Below are 18,205 nucleotides of genomic sequence, written 5' to 3'. Positions count from 1 at the left end.
TCAACTGTTGCGCTCAATAAATAAACTTGACTGTGTTGACTTGTAATGCACTTTCTTTGCATGATGGCGATTTGTGTGAGGACCTGTTAAACACACACACACACTCCCTCCTCCCCTTCCCTCCCTTTCTCTCTCTCGCTGCACAGCCTGATGACGTCATGAACAGCAGTTAAAATCCAGCCAGTAGCATCGCAGTGCAATGTGAGGTGCTGACTAAACTCAGGCTGACTCTCACCTCCTTCTCTCATTCTGTAGCTCCCTCACCCTGCTACTCCCTCTCCACCTCTGTCTGTCTGTCTCTCTTTCTCTCTCTCACACACACACACTCTGCTGCAGACATGGCTGATGCTTTCGTTGGCACATGGAACCTGAAGACGACCGAGAAATTTGAAGAATACATGACGGCACTGGGTAAGTGTGTCTCTAAATACGCTTCACTCTCTCCCCGCGCGCTCATCGTGTGTGCGCGCGCGCGCATACGTGTTTGTAACAGGAGAGGATGCAATGGTGCCAGTGCTGCATGTGAGCACATGTGCACATGGTGCAGAGACATAAACGCTGTGTGTGGTTTAAGCAGGTGTTAACACGGGGGATCGACAAGGAGGAGAGGAATCAGCATGAGAAGGAAATGAATGAATGAATGAATGAATGAGGGAGGAAAGAGGGGTAAGGACAAAGATAGATGGAGAAGTTGTTGACCGGCATGGCCTTAGTAATGGAAACAAGGGAGGGGCTGATGTCTCTCTCTCTCTCTCTTTCTCTGCACTCATTGTGGGAATGTGTGAATGGCAAGTAGATGGTATTCACACACACACACACACACACTTTAGCACAATGTGGGTGACCTTTGTTGAAAGCTGCTCATTGTCTGACCCCTCCATGGGTGGAGCTCAATGATGGTCTCAAGACATAGGAGCTGCTGGGACAACAGGACAGAGAGACAGCAGGCTTCCACTCATACACATCGTATCTGTGTGTGTAAATAGACTAAAGGGCGAGGTAGGTTGTTGTTTTAAGGGTTTCTCTTTGTCACAGCATGAAAGAGGCGCTTTCTCCGCGTTAAAGGCTTGTACGTACTCCACAAGAACAGAGACATGTGGGTTGTTTTTTTTTTCTCCAGGCAAGAACATTAACAGTTTGTTCTGGCCAGGACATTTTCTATTTCACCAGAAACTCGAGTGCAGAACTCCTGGGAAGTCCTCTTAGTCTGTGACCAACATTTCTGCATTAACCACGTCAGATGACCACAAGAACTCCCAAACGAAGGACTGCAAGAAAATAACGCATCATTCTTATGTCGCAGCCCTGAGAGAGCGAGAGAACACATTTCTTTAGATGTGGTTTTAGGGTTGGGGTAGATGTTGAGGCCCCCAAAGATTCAGCAAAACCTCCAAAGCCCACGCCCAGATCACACAACACAACAGTGAAGTAAACGCAAAAATATTTAGTTTATAGCCCCCTCCCATGCTACATCACAGCTGGTCGATAAATCCAGTAACCCAGTGTATACGTTTCTTAAAATAGTTGCAGACCAAAATCTGAAACCACAGTGAACTGGTTTCTTCAACTTTCACACAGGAGCAAAACCCAATCTGTAATTACCTGACATTTATTGTGATAATTAGCAATATCATTTAGAATAATGTGATCATGTTTTGGCCATATTGTCCAGCCCAGTGCCAGACAAACTACCTGCAATTAACCCCCCTACAATTTCACTTTAAAACTTGTATTATGTGACCAATTAGCTTTTACGTTAAGCACGTGTAAACGGGTATTCTCTCCTCTCCTTAAAACATCAAACAAAAAACAATGGTGAAGAAAGAATGAGTACAATTTGTGTTCAGAGTCCAACAAGAGAAAACTGAAAGTTATCAATCAGGAAGAAATTGTAACTGCATTTTTGTCTAAATTAGGACTAAATTGCTGCTCTTACAGTTTTCAAACAAAAACTGAGGCAGCGACTCTTCCAACATCCCTGTGTTGGAGACTCAAAACTACCAGGGTTAAGTGGACTGCAGGGTATCTGGAGCCAAACGTATGCATTTTAAAACAAAACACTTTAGACCCACCTGCAATACGTCCAAGGACCACATTTTGGGAATCAGTGTTATGTATGAGTATGGGAAAGGACATGCATAAATTCAGCCCACACACATGCAGTAACTTGTGTATTAAGTGGATTTTCATCGTCTCATTTTTTTGCTCTGGCAGCAACTTCTTTGTGTGAACCAATGAAGTCCATCATAGCCAGTCAGTCACACATGGACTGAAATGAGCATCAGTCATTATTTGCACACATGCGTGTCTGGACAGGCTGTCGGGTCACCAGTGCCTGGTTGAGTTGAAAGAACACATACATGAACTGACAGGAGACAAACAGGAGATTAGAGAGCGCGATAGATGACAAGGAGCCAGAGGGCAAAGTCACTGCTACTGATTTCTACCTCTTTTGTCAACATATCTGCGCTGGGATGTTTAGTATACAACCTTAAATTAAAATATTCCACAAAAGCGTCAGGGATAGTTTATGGCTTCAGATAATCAACACTTGGATATACATCTCAACAACAATTGGATAGATGACTGTGGGATCATGTACAGACCAGGATGATCCAGTCTGATACTCACTGTCAGTCATACTGGTCATAACTACTGGATTGGATATCGCAAAAGTTAAAAAAGTAAGATGTGAGTTAATCCGTAAACCGTAAATACCACAGTATTGCTTCAGTGAGTGCAGGCTATGAATAAAAATGCTCTCTGTCCACTACACTACACGGTCCCGGCACCACTCGACTCACCTCGGCACGGCACGTACTTTTTTTAGTACCTGGTCTGGTTCCAAGCGAGCTGAGCTGCTACTATGTGTGACTTTGTCAGACTGCCGTGCACTGATTGGTCGGAGAGTGCCGTCGCTAGAAGAGCCATGAGCGCGACGTCCGCCATAAGAATCAAACTGTAGATCAGTTAAAAAGACTTAAAAATCCTGACAATATAATCTCCAACATTTATAATGGAGGTGTCTCAAATCTCAATATTTAACAGAGGAGTTTGGTGCATTAGCACAAAGCGACAGCACTGCTGAAAGCCTGCGCATCACTAACTCTGCCGCAGTATCCAGTGACCGCGTCAGACAGAGTGTGTTCTCCGGTCATGCAGGAAGTACTATTAAATTCTGAGGTACTATAGTAATGGAAAACGAACTAAACCGTCCTGAGGCGAGGCGTCCTGGGACCATGTAGTGTTAAAGTGGCATTAGTCTGCAGTTGTCCTGTCAGCTGTGTGGACTAAGGATAAGATAAAAGACAAATTAAAAAATAAAGTTTAATTTCAGTGAATTGAAATGAAGAGAACTGTGGCTTGTGGCTTATTTCTTTCTTCACAATTGTGTTCAGGACAGGCTAGTTGTTTGAAGACATGATGACACTGATATTGAATCGGTTACATACTAGAGTTTGTGATATTTGTCAAAAGTTTGTATTTATACATGGTTTGTTGAGCCAGACCATGTACGGTTCTTATTATAAACTTAATAAAGATAGTGTTATTAAGGTAATCTATGTATGACCACCATAGCAATTAACTAACATGGGTTTTGTTTTTCCTCAGGTGTGGGCTATGCTTTACGCAAGTTAGGCTCCATGACCAAGCCCACCACTGTTATCTCAGTGGAGGGAGACAGTGTGACGGTGAAGACCCAGAGCACCTTAAAGAACACAGAGCTCACCTTCAAGCTGGGAGAGGAGTTTGACGAGACCACCGCCGACGACAGGAAAGTCAAGGTGAGAGCTTTAGCTTTTTGTTGCTCCGTCAGGAGACTGAGTGACACTTTCAAGTCCAGACCTGGGATTTAACCTGAAGCTCTCTTGTTTAAGCGCTGGTGATTGTCCTCATCGTTGTTGATATAATTACTCTGTAAACAGTGTCACATTATTTGTTAGCTGCACCTGGGGGGGGAAAAAAACAGGCTTTAGCAAGCAATACTATCAGACCTGACCTGGGGAGCATTTGTGCGTATCCACCAGTTGTGCACAGGTGGGCGTGATGAGAAGAGAAAATATATATATATATATATATATATATATATATATATATATATCCCATCAAACAGCGGAATGACAATATAATTCAGTTCTGTATCTTCTCATGGGACCACGTCCAGGCACAAAATTTGTCTTTGCGGCTTTTGAAAAGTTCCCTGTAAAGACGGCATTGCGTCAGGAAATATCTCCGTTTGGCTGTAACAACCAAAAACAGAAGATGTTGTACACACAGATATACTAACAGAAACGGGAAATAAATAAATAAAGGGAAAATAAGGTCTGTTTGTTTACATTTCATGACTTTTGAGCAATTGGAGATGTGGGTAATGTGAACATGAGCAGATCATCTGTCACAGGTGAGGGTAAAAAAAAAATACATATTTTTGAAAGAAGTAACAAATTCTGCCACAAGCACCGTTAAACTATTACTTCAGTGAGGTAAAAGGAGTATATTAAATATAAAGTGTCATCTTTCGGATCTGTAGCATACATCTGAACACAAAAGTGCTGGACAGCCTTACAATAAAATGAAAGATTGTAAAATAGTCACATCTTGAGTCGGGTAAAACCGTCCATAAACTGGGTCAGAGGCTGAATGACCAGCACACAGAGGTCAAGGCCTCATTCCTGCGTAAACACAACTTTCCCTATGCAATATTTTTCCTTTTTTTGCTCTTCAAATGTTTTCCACAAACACAGCATTATGTCTTCATACACGTGAAAGCCCCAAAAATGACTAAACACTGGTGTATGGCATATACCAGGCCAGTACGCTGCCACAGAAATGCAACAAAACTGGAGAAGACCCAGTGAAATAGCACAGTCAACTGTAGCTTGAGTTAACTGCATGAAGATGTACTGACTATTTATGATAACTAATTAATCATTTAGAGTAGCTTTTTTCAGAGAATTAAAACTATTTTTCAGATGTTAAGCTTCTTAAATGTGAATATTTTCTGGTGTTGTTGCTCCGAAATCATTACAACTGAATCATTTTGGTAATAATTGGAAAATAATCGTCGGTTGCAGCCCGAGTTATATCAACTGTGTGTTTGTCTCCTGTCGTTTGCAGTCCCTTGTAACATTGGAGGACGGTAAGATGGTGCACATACAGAAGTGGGGCAGCAAGGAGACGTCTCTGGTCAGGGAAGTCAACGGAGATGCTCTCATACTCGTGAGTACTCTGCGCAAATGTACATATTTGACTTTTCGTACGTGTCTGCTTGTTGTGTCATCACTCTTCTTCTTCTTCTCCGACACAGACACTTACAATGGGAGATGTTGTTTGTACACGTCGCTATGAAAGGGCACAGTAAGCTGAAGCCCTGGTTCCACTGACTCCCGACACCACCTCCACCCAGGCTGAGCATGGTGGCTGCAGAATCAACCCATTACATTCTGTGTACTGTCAGCACTGCTGCTGACCGTGACATCACCTCCCGCCATCTCTTTATACTGTCTGTGGTGTTCCTCTTAACCAAGAGAGACAACAGACGAAGATTCCCATTCGATGTTCTATTGTTTTATGTTCTCTCAAATGGCCTTTGGTTTTTATTTTATTTTGTTTTTTAGAAAATGTGTTCTGCACAATGCCTGTAAAAGTGTTTGACGATTTGTTCCAAGTATTGAGAACTGAAAAATAAAAAAGTGACCACACTGGCAAAACTGTGGGACTCATTACTCACATGTTAATAAGTGTCTAAGTGTGTTCCGTGTAAAATACAGAAACAGACTGCATGCTGAATTTTTGTGACGTTCTGTGTTGCAGCTGAACATCCCACACCTCACACCTCCTTTGCAAGTGTATTAAAGAACCTATATATCATTACGTTGGCAACAAAAAGTTGAGAGCTGAGTGAAAATGAAAAACAAATCTGTATGGATTTGTTTTTCATTTTCACTCAGCTCAGGTGTTTGCGTATGTACACAAGCGTTTGTCTTCAATTTCACACTTGCAGAACTAACGTCTCTGATTGTAACAATTACGAGTCATTTAAATATTGTGCTGGCATCTGTGGCCATCAGATCATTTCACCATTTATTTTAAAACTTGAACCAATGCTGAGGCAATGTAAAAAAAAACAAAAAAAAAACCCTCCAGTCTAAGCGCTGAAGGGGAAAAAACTCACATGGTGCATGAGCTCAGTAGTAAAACATAGGTACATCTGGGTGGATCCAAAACTGGGAGCACACTTTCCATCACAGCTGGTTTGACAGGACCTCAGGTTATTTATAGCCATGTTGCATGTGCATGTGAATGACCCTGGCTAAGTGACAGGAAAGTGTTTCGTTAGATATGCGTGTACTGTTGTGTCCTGTGCTTGTACATAATGCGCGCGTGTATGTTTCATCTAAATTTGGAGCGTTCCTGCCCACAGTAGGTCGGTGTCATGTGTTTGGGAACTCGTTGCCAACTAGAAGCAGGGTGAAGGGTAGAAAGTGCTCACATGGATCCTCATCGAGCAGGGATCAGCAAGTACATGGGGCCCAGGGCCAATATTTTTGTAAGCAGTTGAAGATTGGGCCAAAACATCGGATCCTCATCAGGCAAAGTGCCTTAAAACGTCTTCGGTCAGAAACAAAAACCCACGTTTGCTGCCTTAAGCGAACAGATTGTTACGAAGACTCACGTAACTTACACATTTATTGTGCATCATCTTAGGAATTAGTGCTTCTTCTTTGAGTCTAACATATGATAATAGTTATTTTACTCCCCAAAGCTGGCTGTCCATGACAACAGCAGTGTTGGTTATTTGTATTTTTCAAACCAAACATTTAGTTTAGGTTAACTGTCAATTCAGAATCTATTTGACTCAGTTCATGTTTTTTCAGAATGAAAGCTCTGAACTTGATATGAAAATATAATTTCTTTGTGTGGATAAGCAATTGCTGACCACTGTCATAGAGATGAACTACATCAATTCAGTGAGAAAAAGCATGGGAAGTTGAAATGATCAAATGATTCTGTCATCAACATGGAAAGGTAGCACACTTTCGTCCTCTAGAGGGGGACGAAACCCTCCATGGTCAACAACAAACATTGACGTACTCTTTGGAGGTTGATCGTGATGTTTAACTATATTTAAGGAAGACAAAGTCATCTCGTGTCTGCCAGGTGCAAAAGGAGACAAGGGGGACTGAGACTGACCAACAAACAGGAGTCATTACTGGGGGAGTTCACCGAGTTCACTCAAACACCTGCAGCTGGAAACAATCTATCACACTAGTCCTACACGCAGAAACATGGTATCTAGGTCAAAATCCTAACATTAAACTATCTTACCTTACACCTTGACAAATGGCTATCTTTTTTTTTTTTTTCAAAACAAAGTTTGGTTTGAACATGACCCAGTCTGATATTGTGCAAATACTTCAATCCAGCTTTGAGACACCTTCCTTCACATGTAAACATGAACGTTATCTGACCTTGGAGAACCTCCAGGCCCACGCTGACCATTTCTTATGTTAGCAGCAGCAACATTAAGAGTTCAAGCTCCGTGAACAAAGACATCAAAGGCTTTTTTCTTTTTTACCTTTCCAAGTAAAACACCTTTTTAATGGGGTTAACAGTAGACATGCAGGAAGCGGGGTGTGTGTGTGTACTGTGAATAAGTCCTGGAGACAATATAAATACACAAGCATGTATGTACACACAAGTACACAATAAGCGGCAGACAACTTAAGGATATCGGCATTGCATGAGGTTCCTGTCATACTTTGTTTCCTGGTTGTATATTTTACCTCTTCCTCTCTCTGTGTGCGGCTTCTTGTGGATTATAATCAAGGTCTGATCCTCTTAAAGATTTGTTTTTACTGCTTCATTTCTGCTTGACGGATTTCCCAGAGCATTAGAAAAAGGATATCTGGATTTGAGGAGGGATGGCCACTTGCTGCCGTATTGCTCACAAGTATCAGGTTTCACATGATGAATGAATCCCCCTTCTCCCTTGAGGGAGACTGGGGTTTCATTAGGACAAGTGGGGCTTGTCTTTTCAATTTTTGTGTTTGCTCAGTTTCCATCTTTAACTTGAGGGGGGCTAAATGTGCTTGAATGTTTCTATTTCAAAAAGCTTGTGGTGGAGGAATGACTTAGAAAAGACAAGTGTAAGTCAGTCACTGTCTGTTTCTAACCACTTCCCCTTTTTGCATCTGGGAGATAGCTGCTGCTGCTGTACTGTGTGTCGCTGTCTCAGCTGTTTTTGTGAGATTTGTGTTTCTTGTGTTTCTTCTTCTTTTTGTCCTCTCTGTCGTGCGAGCGCTCGTGGCGCCTCCTCTTGGATTTACACTCCCCACTGTTGCTGCTGCTGTCGCTCTCCGACTCCTTCCTCTCCCTTTTTCTCTTCTTCATTTTCTTCTCCTGAATAATAAAAAAAAGAAGTGCAGTAATAAAAGGAACTTGCATAGTGATGATGGCGAGATATGGAAAAAGTGGGCAGCAGTTTCAATACCTCAAACACAAAAAAAACATTTTCCTTATAACAGCACTAAGCCATCTCTCTTGTATGTCTCAGAGTGAAAAGTAGAAAGACACACAAAAAGACAGCTGGAATAAAAACACTGTTTTACAATAAAGCTGTTGAATATTCACCTTCTTCTTCTTCTTCTTTTTGTCTGAGTCTTGCTGTAGTGCAGCTGTGGAGGTCTGTTGCTGTGGCTGCTGTGGCCCTTCATCGTCCTCTTCAGGCAAAAGAGCGTACTGCAAGCCCGGAGCAGAAAAACAGTCCTTTGTAAAGTGACCTGAAAAAGAAAGAATCATGAATTCAAATGGTTGCAGAATTTTCCCATTTTAAGATATGACAGTGTAATGTGATATCCTACCTTTGCAGCCGCACTTTGAACAAGTCGTGTTGAGCACGGCCTCCAGTGTGATCCTGTTGCCCGTTTGGTCTCTAAACTGCCTACGTCGTCTCGAATCCTGCCTACAGTCACACAGGTTTCTATAAGACACAACTGTACATGCACAGACACTAACAAATAAAAAGAAATGCCAACACTTGCTCTGCCATGACATTGTTGGGGTCCAAGTCCCGCCCTGTTCCCTGATTGACAGCTTTCATTGAGAAGGACATCTTCACCTTATCATCCCGAATCTGAAAAATGGAGGACAGCGTTGTGGTCATCCTTGTTATTTTACATACAATAGTGTGTGTGTGTTTGTGTGTGTGTGTTGTTACCTCTCTCCCAATGACTTTAATCCACACCTGTTCCCCCACATCCACAATTTCTGAGGCACTTTCCACCCGTGAAGCTGACATCTCACTCACATGCACAAGGCCTGAGCAAACAACAGATGCAAGTGGAGATGTTCAGTCATTTATTTAAATATTTCTTGAATTTAAAATAAATTATCGCTGACAATGAAATTACAGCCTGACCAATATATTGGTCAAAATGTGCAGACATATTGGTATCCACATCAGAAAGAAACAAGAAATGAAAGGTGTGTCAACAAGAAAGGTGTGCCAACAAAAAATAGGTTTCACAGCAGGTCAGTAAAAAGATTTCTTCCATATTCACTTCATTAAAAACTTTTTTTTAACTTCAGAATACCAAGAAGCAGGTGGTGCTGAATGTAACCCATGAAACTTTGCTCAGTTTGCCCTCCAGTGGCGATAATGAGAATTTGGTGTTTGGTTATACTTGCACGAAAAAAAAACAGTGACACAGACACTAACTTTGGAAACCAGAATCCTGCATCATCTACAATTAGACTGCTTTAGCTCTGCCAAGTTCCTGTTTGCATTATATCTTGTGCTGCTTACTTATTTATATTGTGGTGATATTTTTAAACCAACTGTCACTGCTCTGTTTCTTAGTCTTATAACTTATTAGTTATCTCATTTTGTCTTTGGAAGTGTTCTCTCTGTGACTGATTACTTCTTTATAGATAAGTTCTGTGGATACTAGCAGAAAAGACATATAGAGATACTGTACATAAACATCCACACTGCACACACCTTCCTTCTTGTATCCTGGGAGTCGGACAAAAGCTCCATAGGTTTGCACAGAAACCACTTCTCCTTTGGCGATGCTGAACAGTGGAGGCAGACCTTCCAGTCCAGCAGGCTCCTGTGCTTGTCCATCACTGTCAGACATGTTGTCAGTAGAGACAGACCAGTCTAGAGGAACGATAAGGCAACACAATCACTTGTAGTATCCTAACATGGGATAAAATCTCCTGTTGCATGGTTATGTTTTTCCATCTACAATAAAGTAATCAATCACATGACACTTAAAAGAAGTGATCACGTTTTAAGGAAAACAAAACAATCTAACTTCCATTTAAAGTTTAATTATCTGTAAAAGGAACGGTATGCCTATCTTATCTTCACCCAAGATTACATTGAAGTATTGTGTCAATCGTATCGATAATAATTCTGTTCAAATTACAACACTGAGTTTATCATCTCTTAGGATAGAAAAAAAGGTACGTTTTCACTATTAAAACTTAGAACCTGAATATCACTGAGCAGAATGGAATTAAATATGGGTTGTTATTCATAGAGTGTACTTGGTGCTCTCTACTTAGTCATAAAGGTTTCATAATAACACAAGTCGCCTATGGCAGTTAAAAGATGGCTGACAAATTTGTGTTTTCTGTGTTTCTCAAAACTGGTAAGTATGTTGCCAAATGTCTTGTTTTGTCCACAAACTAAAATGTTCCAGTTTTAAATATTTCTTTGTTATACAGTGCAAAGAAAACTGAACAATCTGAACAACTGTTTGGATTATTCTTAATTATTTGTTTTCTTTTCCCTCTGTGATTGTATCTGTAAATGCTTTTTTACTGGGTGTGTAACTAAAACTGAATTAAAATCACGTTGAACCAGTAAATGGCCCCCCTGCTCGGATGCTGCGGAGTCATTTTACAAATATGTGACTGGCTGTATTTAAATGAATGAAACATGGATAGTATTAAACGTGTGTATAAGGTATTGAATAGAATAATACAACTGTAGTAACGTTACATTTGTTCTTTCACAATGGGAACAGCAGCAGTGAGGCTAGGCTAACGGTAGCCAGCAAGTACTGTCTTCTTCCAAGCTTAAAGAAAAATAACACACATAAACTGATAATAACCATTCCATTGAGTAAAAAACACAGGTTATAAAAGACGCAATTAAACTATATACCAAAGTGAAACATTACTATAAAACATCGTTACCTTTAATGTGAGCGGAGCCGATTCTGTTTCACTTCCGGCGCAAATAAGGACGACAACAACCACAACAACCAATCAACGCAGTCTAATCAGGCTCCAGCCAATCATACGCCTTATAGCCGCCGGAAGTAGTTCCTCTCTCGTGTTGGACGGTGTTACTCCGCTGGACGTCCGTTCACGAAAGGCGCCCGTTTATTTTTCCTGAATTGTAGCTTTGAAAATTAATCGCTTTCTCCGTTTATTTTTTCGCAACGAATATGATTGATCCGAAGAAGAGAGCAGCGGATATGGCAGTGGTTCCTGCCGCCGTGAAACGTCCCCGGACGGAGCTTGTGGCGGCGGCTCAGTCTCAGCAACTCGTGGCAACGGTAACGACAGAGTAACCCGTTGTGGGCAGAAAAGAAGTGGGAGAAACTCAGCAGACAGAATAAAACAAACACACAGTCATTGTTAACCTCTGTAATCTGTAGTTAAGTGCAATAAATTGACTAAAATTGTGCTTAAGGTTAATTTATAAACGGAACTGTGTTATTTACAGCTGAGCAGGAAACGAGCATTCAGAGACGTAAATACTACGATTTATTTAGGGCTGAGATTTACCAATACACTGATACTGGCGAAGCATTTAATTCCTAATCAGATAATATAATCTCTCCTAGGGCCTTTAATTTGCAGATTACCTTATCCACAATCATACAAACACTATATTATATGTCATATGGCACAGATCGACAAACTGATTCAGTTGATGAAGATCAAAATGAGACAACTAAGGTAAAATAATACAAATGGTAGTAAAATGAGCATTTATTTACAACTATATCATAAAGGCATATGTATTATGTATTAAATTTGAATCAAAAACTCATACAGTTTTATTTTAGTTAAGGGTACTTTTGACGTGCTTCACATTTACACAGAAACTAATGATTATTGTTGTCATTATCCTTTTCCTTATTTAAAATTATATATTGGTAAAATTGTTAAATTGCCTTTTACTAATTGTAGAAAATGCAGTCATTTCGCAAAAGTGGTGTTTTGAAATTCTCCTAATGATATTCAGTTTTCTTTGTCTTACAACATAGCAACAAAATACTTTTGCTACTTTCAAACATGCACTACACTTCTGAGATTGAATGGAGGGGCTATATGCTCTGTAAACTAGTATGTCAGCAGAAGTTGCTCTAGTGATTCACCTGCCAGCAGCTCCGTAGTGTAATCTTTGGTCCAAGTGAGTTTATTTGAGAATGCAGTAGGAGAAACTGTGGAGAATCCATAGCAGGGGAATGGGTGAGTGTCCATCCTTCTGGATCTGGAGATTCTCCTGCTGTTGTGAATGTGTCTCACTCAAACACCACTCACACAAACTCACACAGCCATTCCCCCAGGTTTGCATCTGAAAACCACTGTAGTACGTGAGTGGCTGGAACTTGTCAGTTTGTGCTCCAAAAACGACTAACCATTAATTGTGTCTCCTGCTTTAGGGCCCACCACGAACATCCAGTATTCAGGCTCCAATCATGCTGATGTCTGGCCATGAGGGCGAAGTCTACTGCTGCAAGTTTCATCCCAATGGTGCCACACTGGCTTCCTCAGGATTTGACAGGCTCATATGTGAGTTATTAACATTTTTTTAACATGTCTGTTAAAAATGGTTTATTCTGCCACGCTTGTGAATACATTGTTGTACTCTGTTTCTTTGCTGCAGTGATGTGGAATGTGTATGGAGATTGTGATAATTATGCCACACTGAAGGGCCATAGTGGAGCAGTGATGGAGCTGCACTACAACACAGATGGCAGGTATGAAAAATCAATTCTTCTTTCAGCTTCTTTTGACATGTGAAATAAGTCCTTCTACATTAATGGTTTAGTTGATCCGACTGATAAATATTTCAGGTAAGATATGCCCATCAGCGATATCTTGCTTTGTATTTCAGCATGCTCTTTTCAGCGAGCACGGACAAGACTGTAGGTGTGTGGGACAGTGAAACAGGCGAGAGGATGAAGCGCCTGAAGGGCCACACCTCCTTCGTTAACACCTGCTACCCCGCTCGCCGAGGGCCACAGCTTGTCTGCACCGGCAGTGATGATGGAACAGTCAAGGTAAGGTTTGTCGTTTAGAATTATGAATCTGACGATGTATTGAGGTACATGTTGCATGGTCATTGACTCATCGTGCCTTTGTTGAGCTCTCTCTGTGTTTGTCACCTTGGTAGCTGTGGGATATTCGTAAGAAGGGGGCGATCCACACTTTCCAGAACACCTATCAAGTATTGGCCGTCACCTTCAACGACACCAGTGATCAGATTCTGTCTGGAGGCATCGACAATGACATCAAGGTACGGAGCTGAAATTTGTGTAGAAAGTGTCCTGCATATTGCCGGACCATGAATGCTCTATGTGCAGAAATTAGGCCATGGTTGAAAACGGTTGTGAAATGTCATTGCATTGCATTTTAAACCTGAACAATTACAGTAGTTTCTAAATCGAATTTTTAATTTGAGCAGAGTTCTTAATTTTTGATTGCTGTATTTTATTCAAATTAAAAAGTGTAACGTGTAAAACGTGTTTTCCTTGCAATGGTTGGTAAAGACATTTTGACTTTGTCATCTGGTCATGCTCAATAACAATTTAAATAATGCTGTACGCAGTGAAAATTTAACTGATCCTTGAATCGTTAGTGTATTTGATTCTTTAGAAAGACTTTAAAGACATTTCTCTGCTTAGGGTTGCAACCAATGATCATTTACATAATCCATTCATTTGTTGATTATTTTCTCAATAAATAGATTGGTCATTTGGTACAGAAAATGTTTTTGCCATTTCCCAAACTTTTCTGTTCACACACACACAATGAATTAAGTAATCGATTGTTTGTTTCAGCCCCAGTTTTAATATGTTTTATAATTGAAATTGTCATCTTTACATTAGATGAAGGCAGTCAGTCACACACTGTGGCATGACATGCTGCACCTGTTTATCCATCAGTTGTTTTTACCAGCACCAGTCTGACTACAAGGTGGCGACATGTGAGGTTGTGCTGTGTCTTGTCTTCCTCTGCGATAATCTCATTCATTTTTACAATTACCAAGACAGCACTATTCAGAATTTTGGATATATTTCCTACTCATTTTGCACAAATTTCCAACTTCTATGATAACATTCAGTGCAAGATAAGCTTTACCTCAGACAGAAGACAGCAATCCCACTGCAATTTCTTCAGAAAGTTTCCATTAGTTATTAACATGAGTGATTGTAGAGTTGGTTGCAGCATGCATGCATGGTTACAGATGACAAAATCTGGGAGAGCAACAGAAAAGATTCTTTAACATCTTTTAGTTTTTATCTTCTGTTTTCCACCACCGTGGCTCAGCTCAAATATATACTGAAGGGAATGAATGGGGTCATTCAGTGTGCTTTGTATCTAATTAAAATAGGTGGTTAAAAACCTGCCAAGTAGTGTTTGTCATTAATGACTGCAGTTGAGATACATTTTAATGAGTTGGTTGAATAGAGTATGTAGGTTTTTGTCAGTGTTTTGTTAAACCCATAAAACAATCCCCGCTTCTGTCACACTCTGTTGACTCTTGCATCTTTGATAACCTTTACAAATCACATTGGTATTTTGTGGCTCATTGTGTTCACTACTTTTGTTTACAAATATTGCTGCAGGCATTTTTGTGTAACCAAATTTTAGTGTGTGTGTGCAGTTATCACTTTCTCCATTTCTTTTTACCTCTGACTTTAACCACACGTATGGTTTTCTGTTGACTGAATATAAATTTGAATCTTCTCTTTGCTCTGTTCATTCTCACATAATCCTATAATACATTTCCCTATCGAAAAACAAAACTGTGAGTTGCTGTTGTTTGTGTTGAGCAGGTGTGGGACCTGAGGCAGAACAAGCTGATCTACAATATGCACGGCCATGGTGACTCAGTAACCGGACTTGCACTGAGCTCTGAGGGATCCTATCTTCTCTCAAACTCCATGGACAACACAGGTAGAACATGATGTGTATGATCAATGTTCTCTTAGGACATGATGCTCGATTTTCTGTCGCTGACTCTTTCATTTGTCTCTTTTATTGTGTGTCGCTGTGTTTAGTGCGTATCTGGGACGTTCGACCATTTGCACCCAAGGAGAGATGTGTGAAGATCTTCCAGGGCAACGTTCACAACTTTGAGAAGGTATATCATGAGAAGCTCTGCTTTATATACTGAAGATGTGGGAAGTAGCAGTTTTTAACAGCATAAAATATGACTGAGGAAATTAATTTTACCATCCAGCAGAGTCAACGGCGCTAAAACTAGATGTTTTTTAATGTGCATTTTTGATTTGGACATATCTAGGTTATCCCACAGTCTAAAAACATACAATGTGGGGATTAGGTAAACTGGACACTCAAATGGACCGTAGGTGTGAGAGTGGATGGTTGTTTGTCTTTATATGTGGCCACTCCTCATGTGGAGATAGAGTGGTAGAAGGTGAGTGATTGGAAATGATTTTGGGGAATAAAAGAAGACATTTAGAAATCGTGTGGACGGCTAAGAAAAGCACCATTTCTCCACTTGGTGCAAGAAGCCAGTATTCCTACATTAATGAATTAAAGCAGCAGCAAAACACCACCATGTATCAACAGCTATTTGTGCTCTTTAATGGTTTAATCAAAGTTGCTCCTTGTTGTTATCCTTCTGTGGCAACATGGACTTTGGCGTCACCTACTGTTTATCTCAGGGGAGTCGATGGAAAGGCATAAATGCACACACATTTTTAACAAATCTGTTGAGTTTTGCAAGGCATGGTAAAGAAAGCCCAACCATTGACTTTATTAAAAACGATTTATGCATAACTAGCGTTTTACAGCTTACAGTTTTGTATCTTGTTAACTGAATCTGCTTGTACATAAGTTACTCACAGCTGCCATCCTGCTGGCAGAGTTTGCATGTGCTGCCGACCACAGCTGTGGGGACATCGCCTTTCATTCTCCCTTGCCTCTCCCATCACTCTCTGCTCTCCTTTCTAATAAAGAAAGTCTCGTCTTTCATCTAATTATAGTAACAGTAGCTCATATGTAGAGTGGATGGATGCTTGTGTCGTGTTTCTAACATCTGTTCCTGTTGTTCGTTCAGAATTTACTGAGATGCTCCTGGTCTACTGACGGCAGCAAGATTGCTGCAGGTTCAGCTGATAGGTAAGAAGACCCCTGCCAACACACACACACACTTCCATTCATTTTTGAGGTTCTGCCTCATTAGGACCAGGTTTTGGTCTCCATGAGGTCTACTGGTCCTGGCAAGGTCAGTGTTTATGCCAGAAAAGGTCCCAAAGAGGTTACAAATACAAGTGTACACACAGGCTGGCTGGAGGCCAGGGTATACTTAATTATTAGGTTTGGGGACATTCTTGTTGCCAAAGTCCTGATGTTCCCTGCAGGTGACTCCTCAGGTTCCACTTCCCTGTCATTCATCTCCTCTCTCATCTGTCTCACATAACCAATGAGACATTCCTGGGCCTTATCATTCATATTGTATGATAAATGAGCATCCACTACTACAACAACAACGTAGTATAACATATTTTATGAGCTCACTAAAACAATTAAACAAGTTTTAAAACCTGCAAATTGTTTGCATACACTTGATAATTAAAATGACACATTTCAAGAATACTTAACACAGCTGCACTGTACTAACTTACAGTGACTACTCAGTTTTGTCCATATGTGTAATATTCACCTGAACTTTAAAGGGAATTTTCCAACCATTTAGCTGAAATCTTTGCTGCTTAAAATGCCTTCACTCTGTGCTGCACACAGCCATGTAGGAACCTTTTTGACCACTTGATTCACTCAGAAACATGACTTCAACACCTAAATCGCCCTGTCTCGTAATTTTACTCAAAGTGGCGAACAAATTAAGTGAATTATATTATATGACTTGGGGGTTCCCACCTTCTTATACACTGTCCAGTTTTCCATGGTTCATATAAATCCTTGGAGAATAAAAGTCTCTCGACTGAGTGATCGAAGGTTTCCTGAAGTTTTCGAAAGTGACACGGGCCATTGAAAGAGTATAGTAAAGAGTAATTACAAAATTCTGTTTTTACTTTGTTTTTACTGGCTACTAACGGCCGCATACGTTTAAACACAAATTAAATAAAGACAATAATAATTGTTTGACTGTGTCTGTGTTCACAGGTTTGTGTATATTTGGGACACAACATCACGTAGGATCCTGTACAAGCTGCCGGGCCATGCTGGCTCTGTCAATGAAGTGGTCTTCCACCCCGAGGAGCCAGTAGGTGAGTTAAAGAGCCACTTTATTCTCAGATTACACGCCATAAAACACGTGGGAAGAATAGGACAAAACAACTGTGAAGGCGGGAGGAACAGGTTTGTTTTGTTAAACTTCATGGACACATTGGCGAGAAGATCTCCTTTATGTTCATGTGGCTTTGCCTGATTGTGTTCAGGCAAAGTGCAGGGTCTTATTTAATCTTAGTTTGTAACTCTAAGACTCTAAATTTGGTTACAGAAACATAACTAATGCAAAGTGTTTTTTCCTTCCACACAGTGCTGTCTGGCGCCAGTGATAAACGGCTCTACATGGGAGAAATCCAGTAGGATTTTTGTGTAGAAGCCTGGATACGTATGTACAGTGTGTGTGCGTGTGTGTGTGTAATTGTCCCACTGTGGAAGTCGAGAGGTGGTGATCGGCCGTGGGTTAAGAGTCGCTGTAGTCTCATATGCTACAGTTGGTCTTAAAACAACCTCAGGATGTGTGTGTAAAGTTTATTACACTTAGTCACAACAACAACAATGACATGTTTTTTTAAAATCTGGATTTGTTTCTTTTTAATAAACTTCAATATTCTGTAAAAAAAGTGTGTCACATTTGTTTGCCATACTGAAGTTTTCCTGTGTTTGGTGTGTGACATGTGATTTACACATTGAACCTTTAATGCATTCACAGCAAATGAATGGCTTTTTATTT

At 40.6% G+C, this 18,205-nt stretch overlaps 3 protein-coding genes across 4 annotated transcripts; 2 read left to right on the top strand and 1 right to left on the bottom strand.

Moving 5' to 3' along the window:
* The first annotated feature begins 236 nt into the window (after positions 1-236).
* fabp3 (fatty acid binding protein 3, muscle and heart) lies at positions 237-5,711 on the top strand. Its single transcript, XM_044053418.1, has 4 exons — positions 237-411; positions 3,613-3,785; positions 5,119-5,220; positions 5,309-5,711. The coding sequence occupies exons 1-4, from the start codon at positions 339-341 to the stop codon at positions 5,360-5,362; spliced, it is 402 nt and encodes a 133-aa protein (XP_043909353.1). The 5' UTR covers positions 237-338; the 3' UTR covers positions 5,363-5,711.
* Positions 5,712-7,818: 2,107 nt separating this feature from the next.
* Positions 7,819-11,292, bottom strand: zcchc17 (zinc finger, CCHC domain containing 17). Of its 2 annotated transcripts, none has more exons than XM_044053090.1 (7): positions 11,212-11,292; positions 10,004-10,165; positions 9,221-9,321; positions 9,045-9,136; positions 8,865-8,965; positions 8,635-8,783; positions 7,819-8,403 (listed from the first exon to the last, which is right to left on the bottom strand). In XM_044053090.1, exons 2-7 carry the CDS (start codon positions 10,140-10,142, stop codon positions 8,236-8,238), a joined length of 750 nt encoding a protein of 249 aa, XP_043909025.1. In that variant the 5' UTR covers positions 10,143-10,165; positions 11,212-11,292; the 3' UTR covers positions 7,819-8,235. The 2 variants fall into 2 exon arrangements, with proteins under 2 accessions (XP_043909025.1, XP_043909026.1); XM_044053091.1 differs by lacking the exon at positions 11,212-11,292 and adding an exon at positions 11,015-11,096.
* Positions 11,293-11,345: 53 nt separating this feature from the next.
* On the top strand, positions 11,346-18,061 carry snrnp40 (small nuclear ribonucleoprotein 40 (U5)). Its single transcript, XM_044053089.1, has 10 exons — positions 11,346-11,576; positions 12,693-12,822; positions 12,917-13,010; positions 13,148-13,313; positions 13,427-13,549; positions 15,093-15,213; positions 15,318-15,400; positions 16,343-16,404; positions 17,410-17,513; positions 17,786-18,061. The coding sequence occupies exons 1-10, from the start codon at positions 11,466-11,468 to the stop codon at positions 17,833-17,835; spliced, it is 1,044 nt and encodes a 347-aa protein (XP_043909024.1). The 5' UTR covers positions 11,346-11,465; the 3' UTR covers positions 17,836-18,061.
* Positions 18,062-18,205: the final 144 nt, after the last annotated feature.

This window comes from Solea senegalensis, linkage group LG20 (assembly GCF_019176455.1).
Source record: "Solea senegalensis isolate Sse05_10M linkage group LG20, IFAPA_SoseM_1, whole genome shotgun sequence".
Taxonomy (NCBI): domain Eukaryota; kingdom Metazoa; phylum Chordata; class Actinopteri; order Pleuronectiformes; family Soleidae; genus Solea; species Solea senegalensis.
The sequence above is the reverse complement of the archived record's forward strand: the minus strand, read 5'-3'. Positions and strand labels throughout refer to the sequence as shown.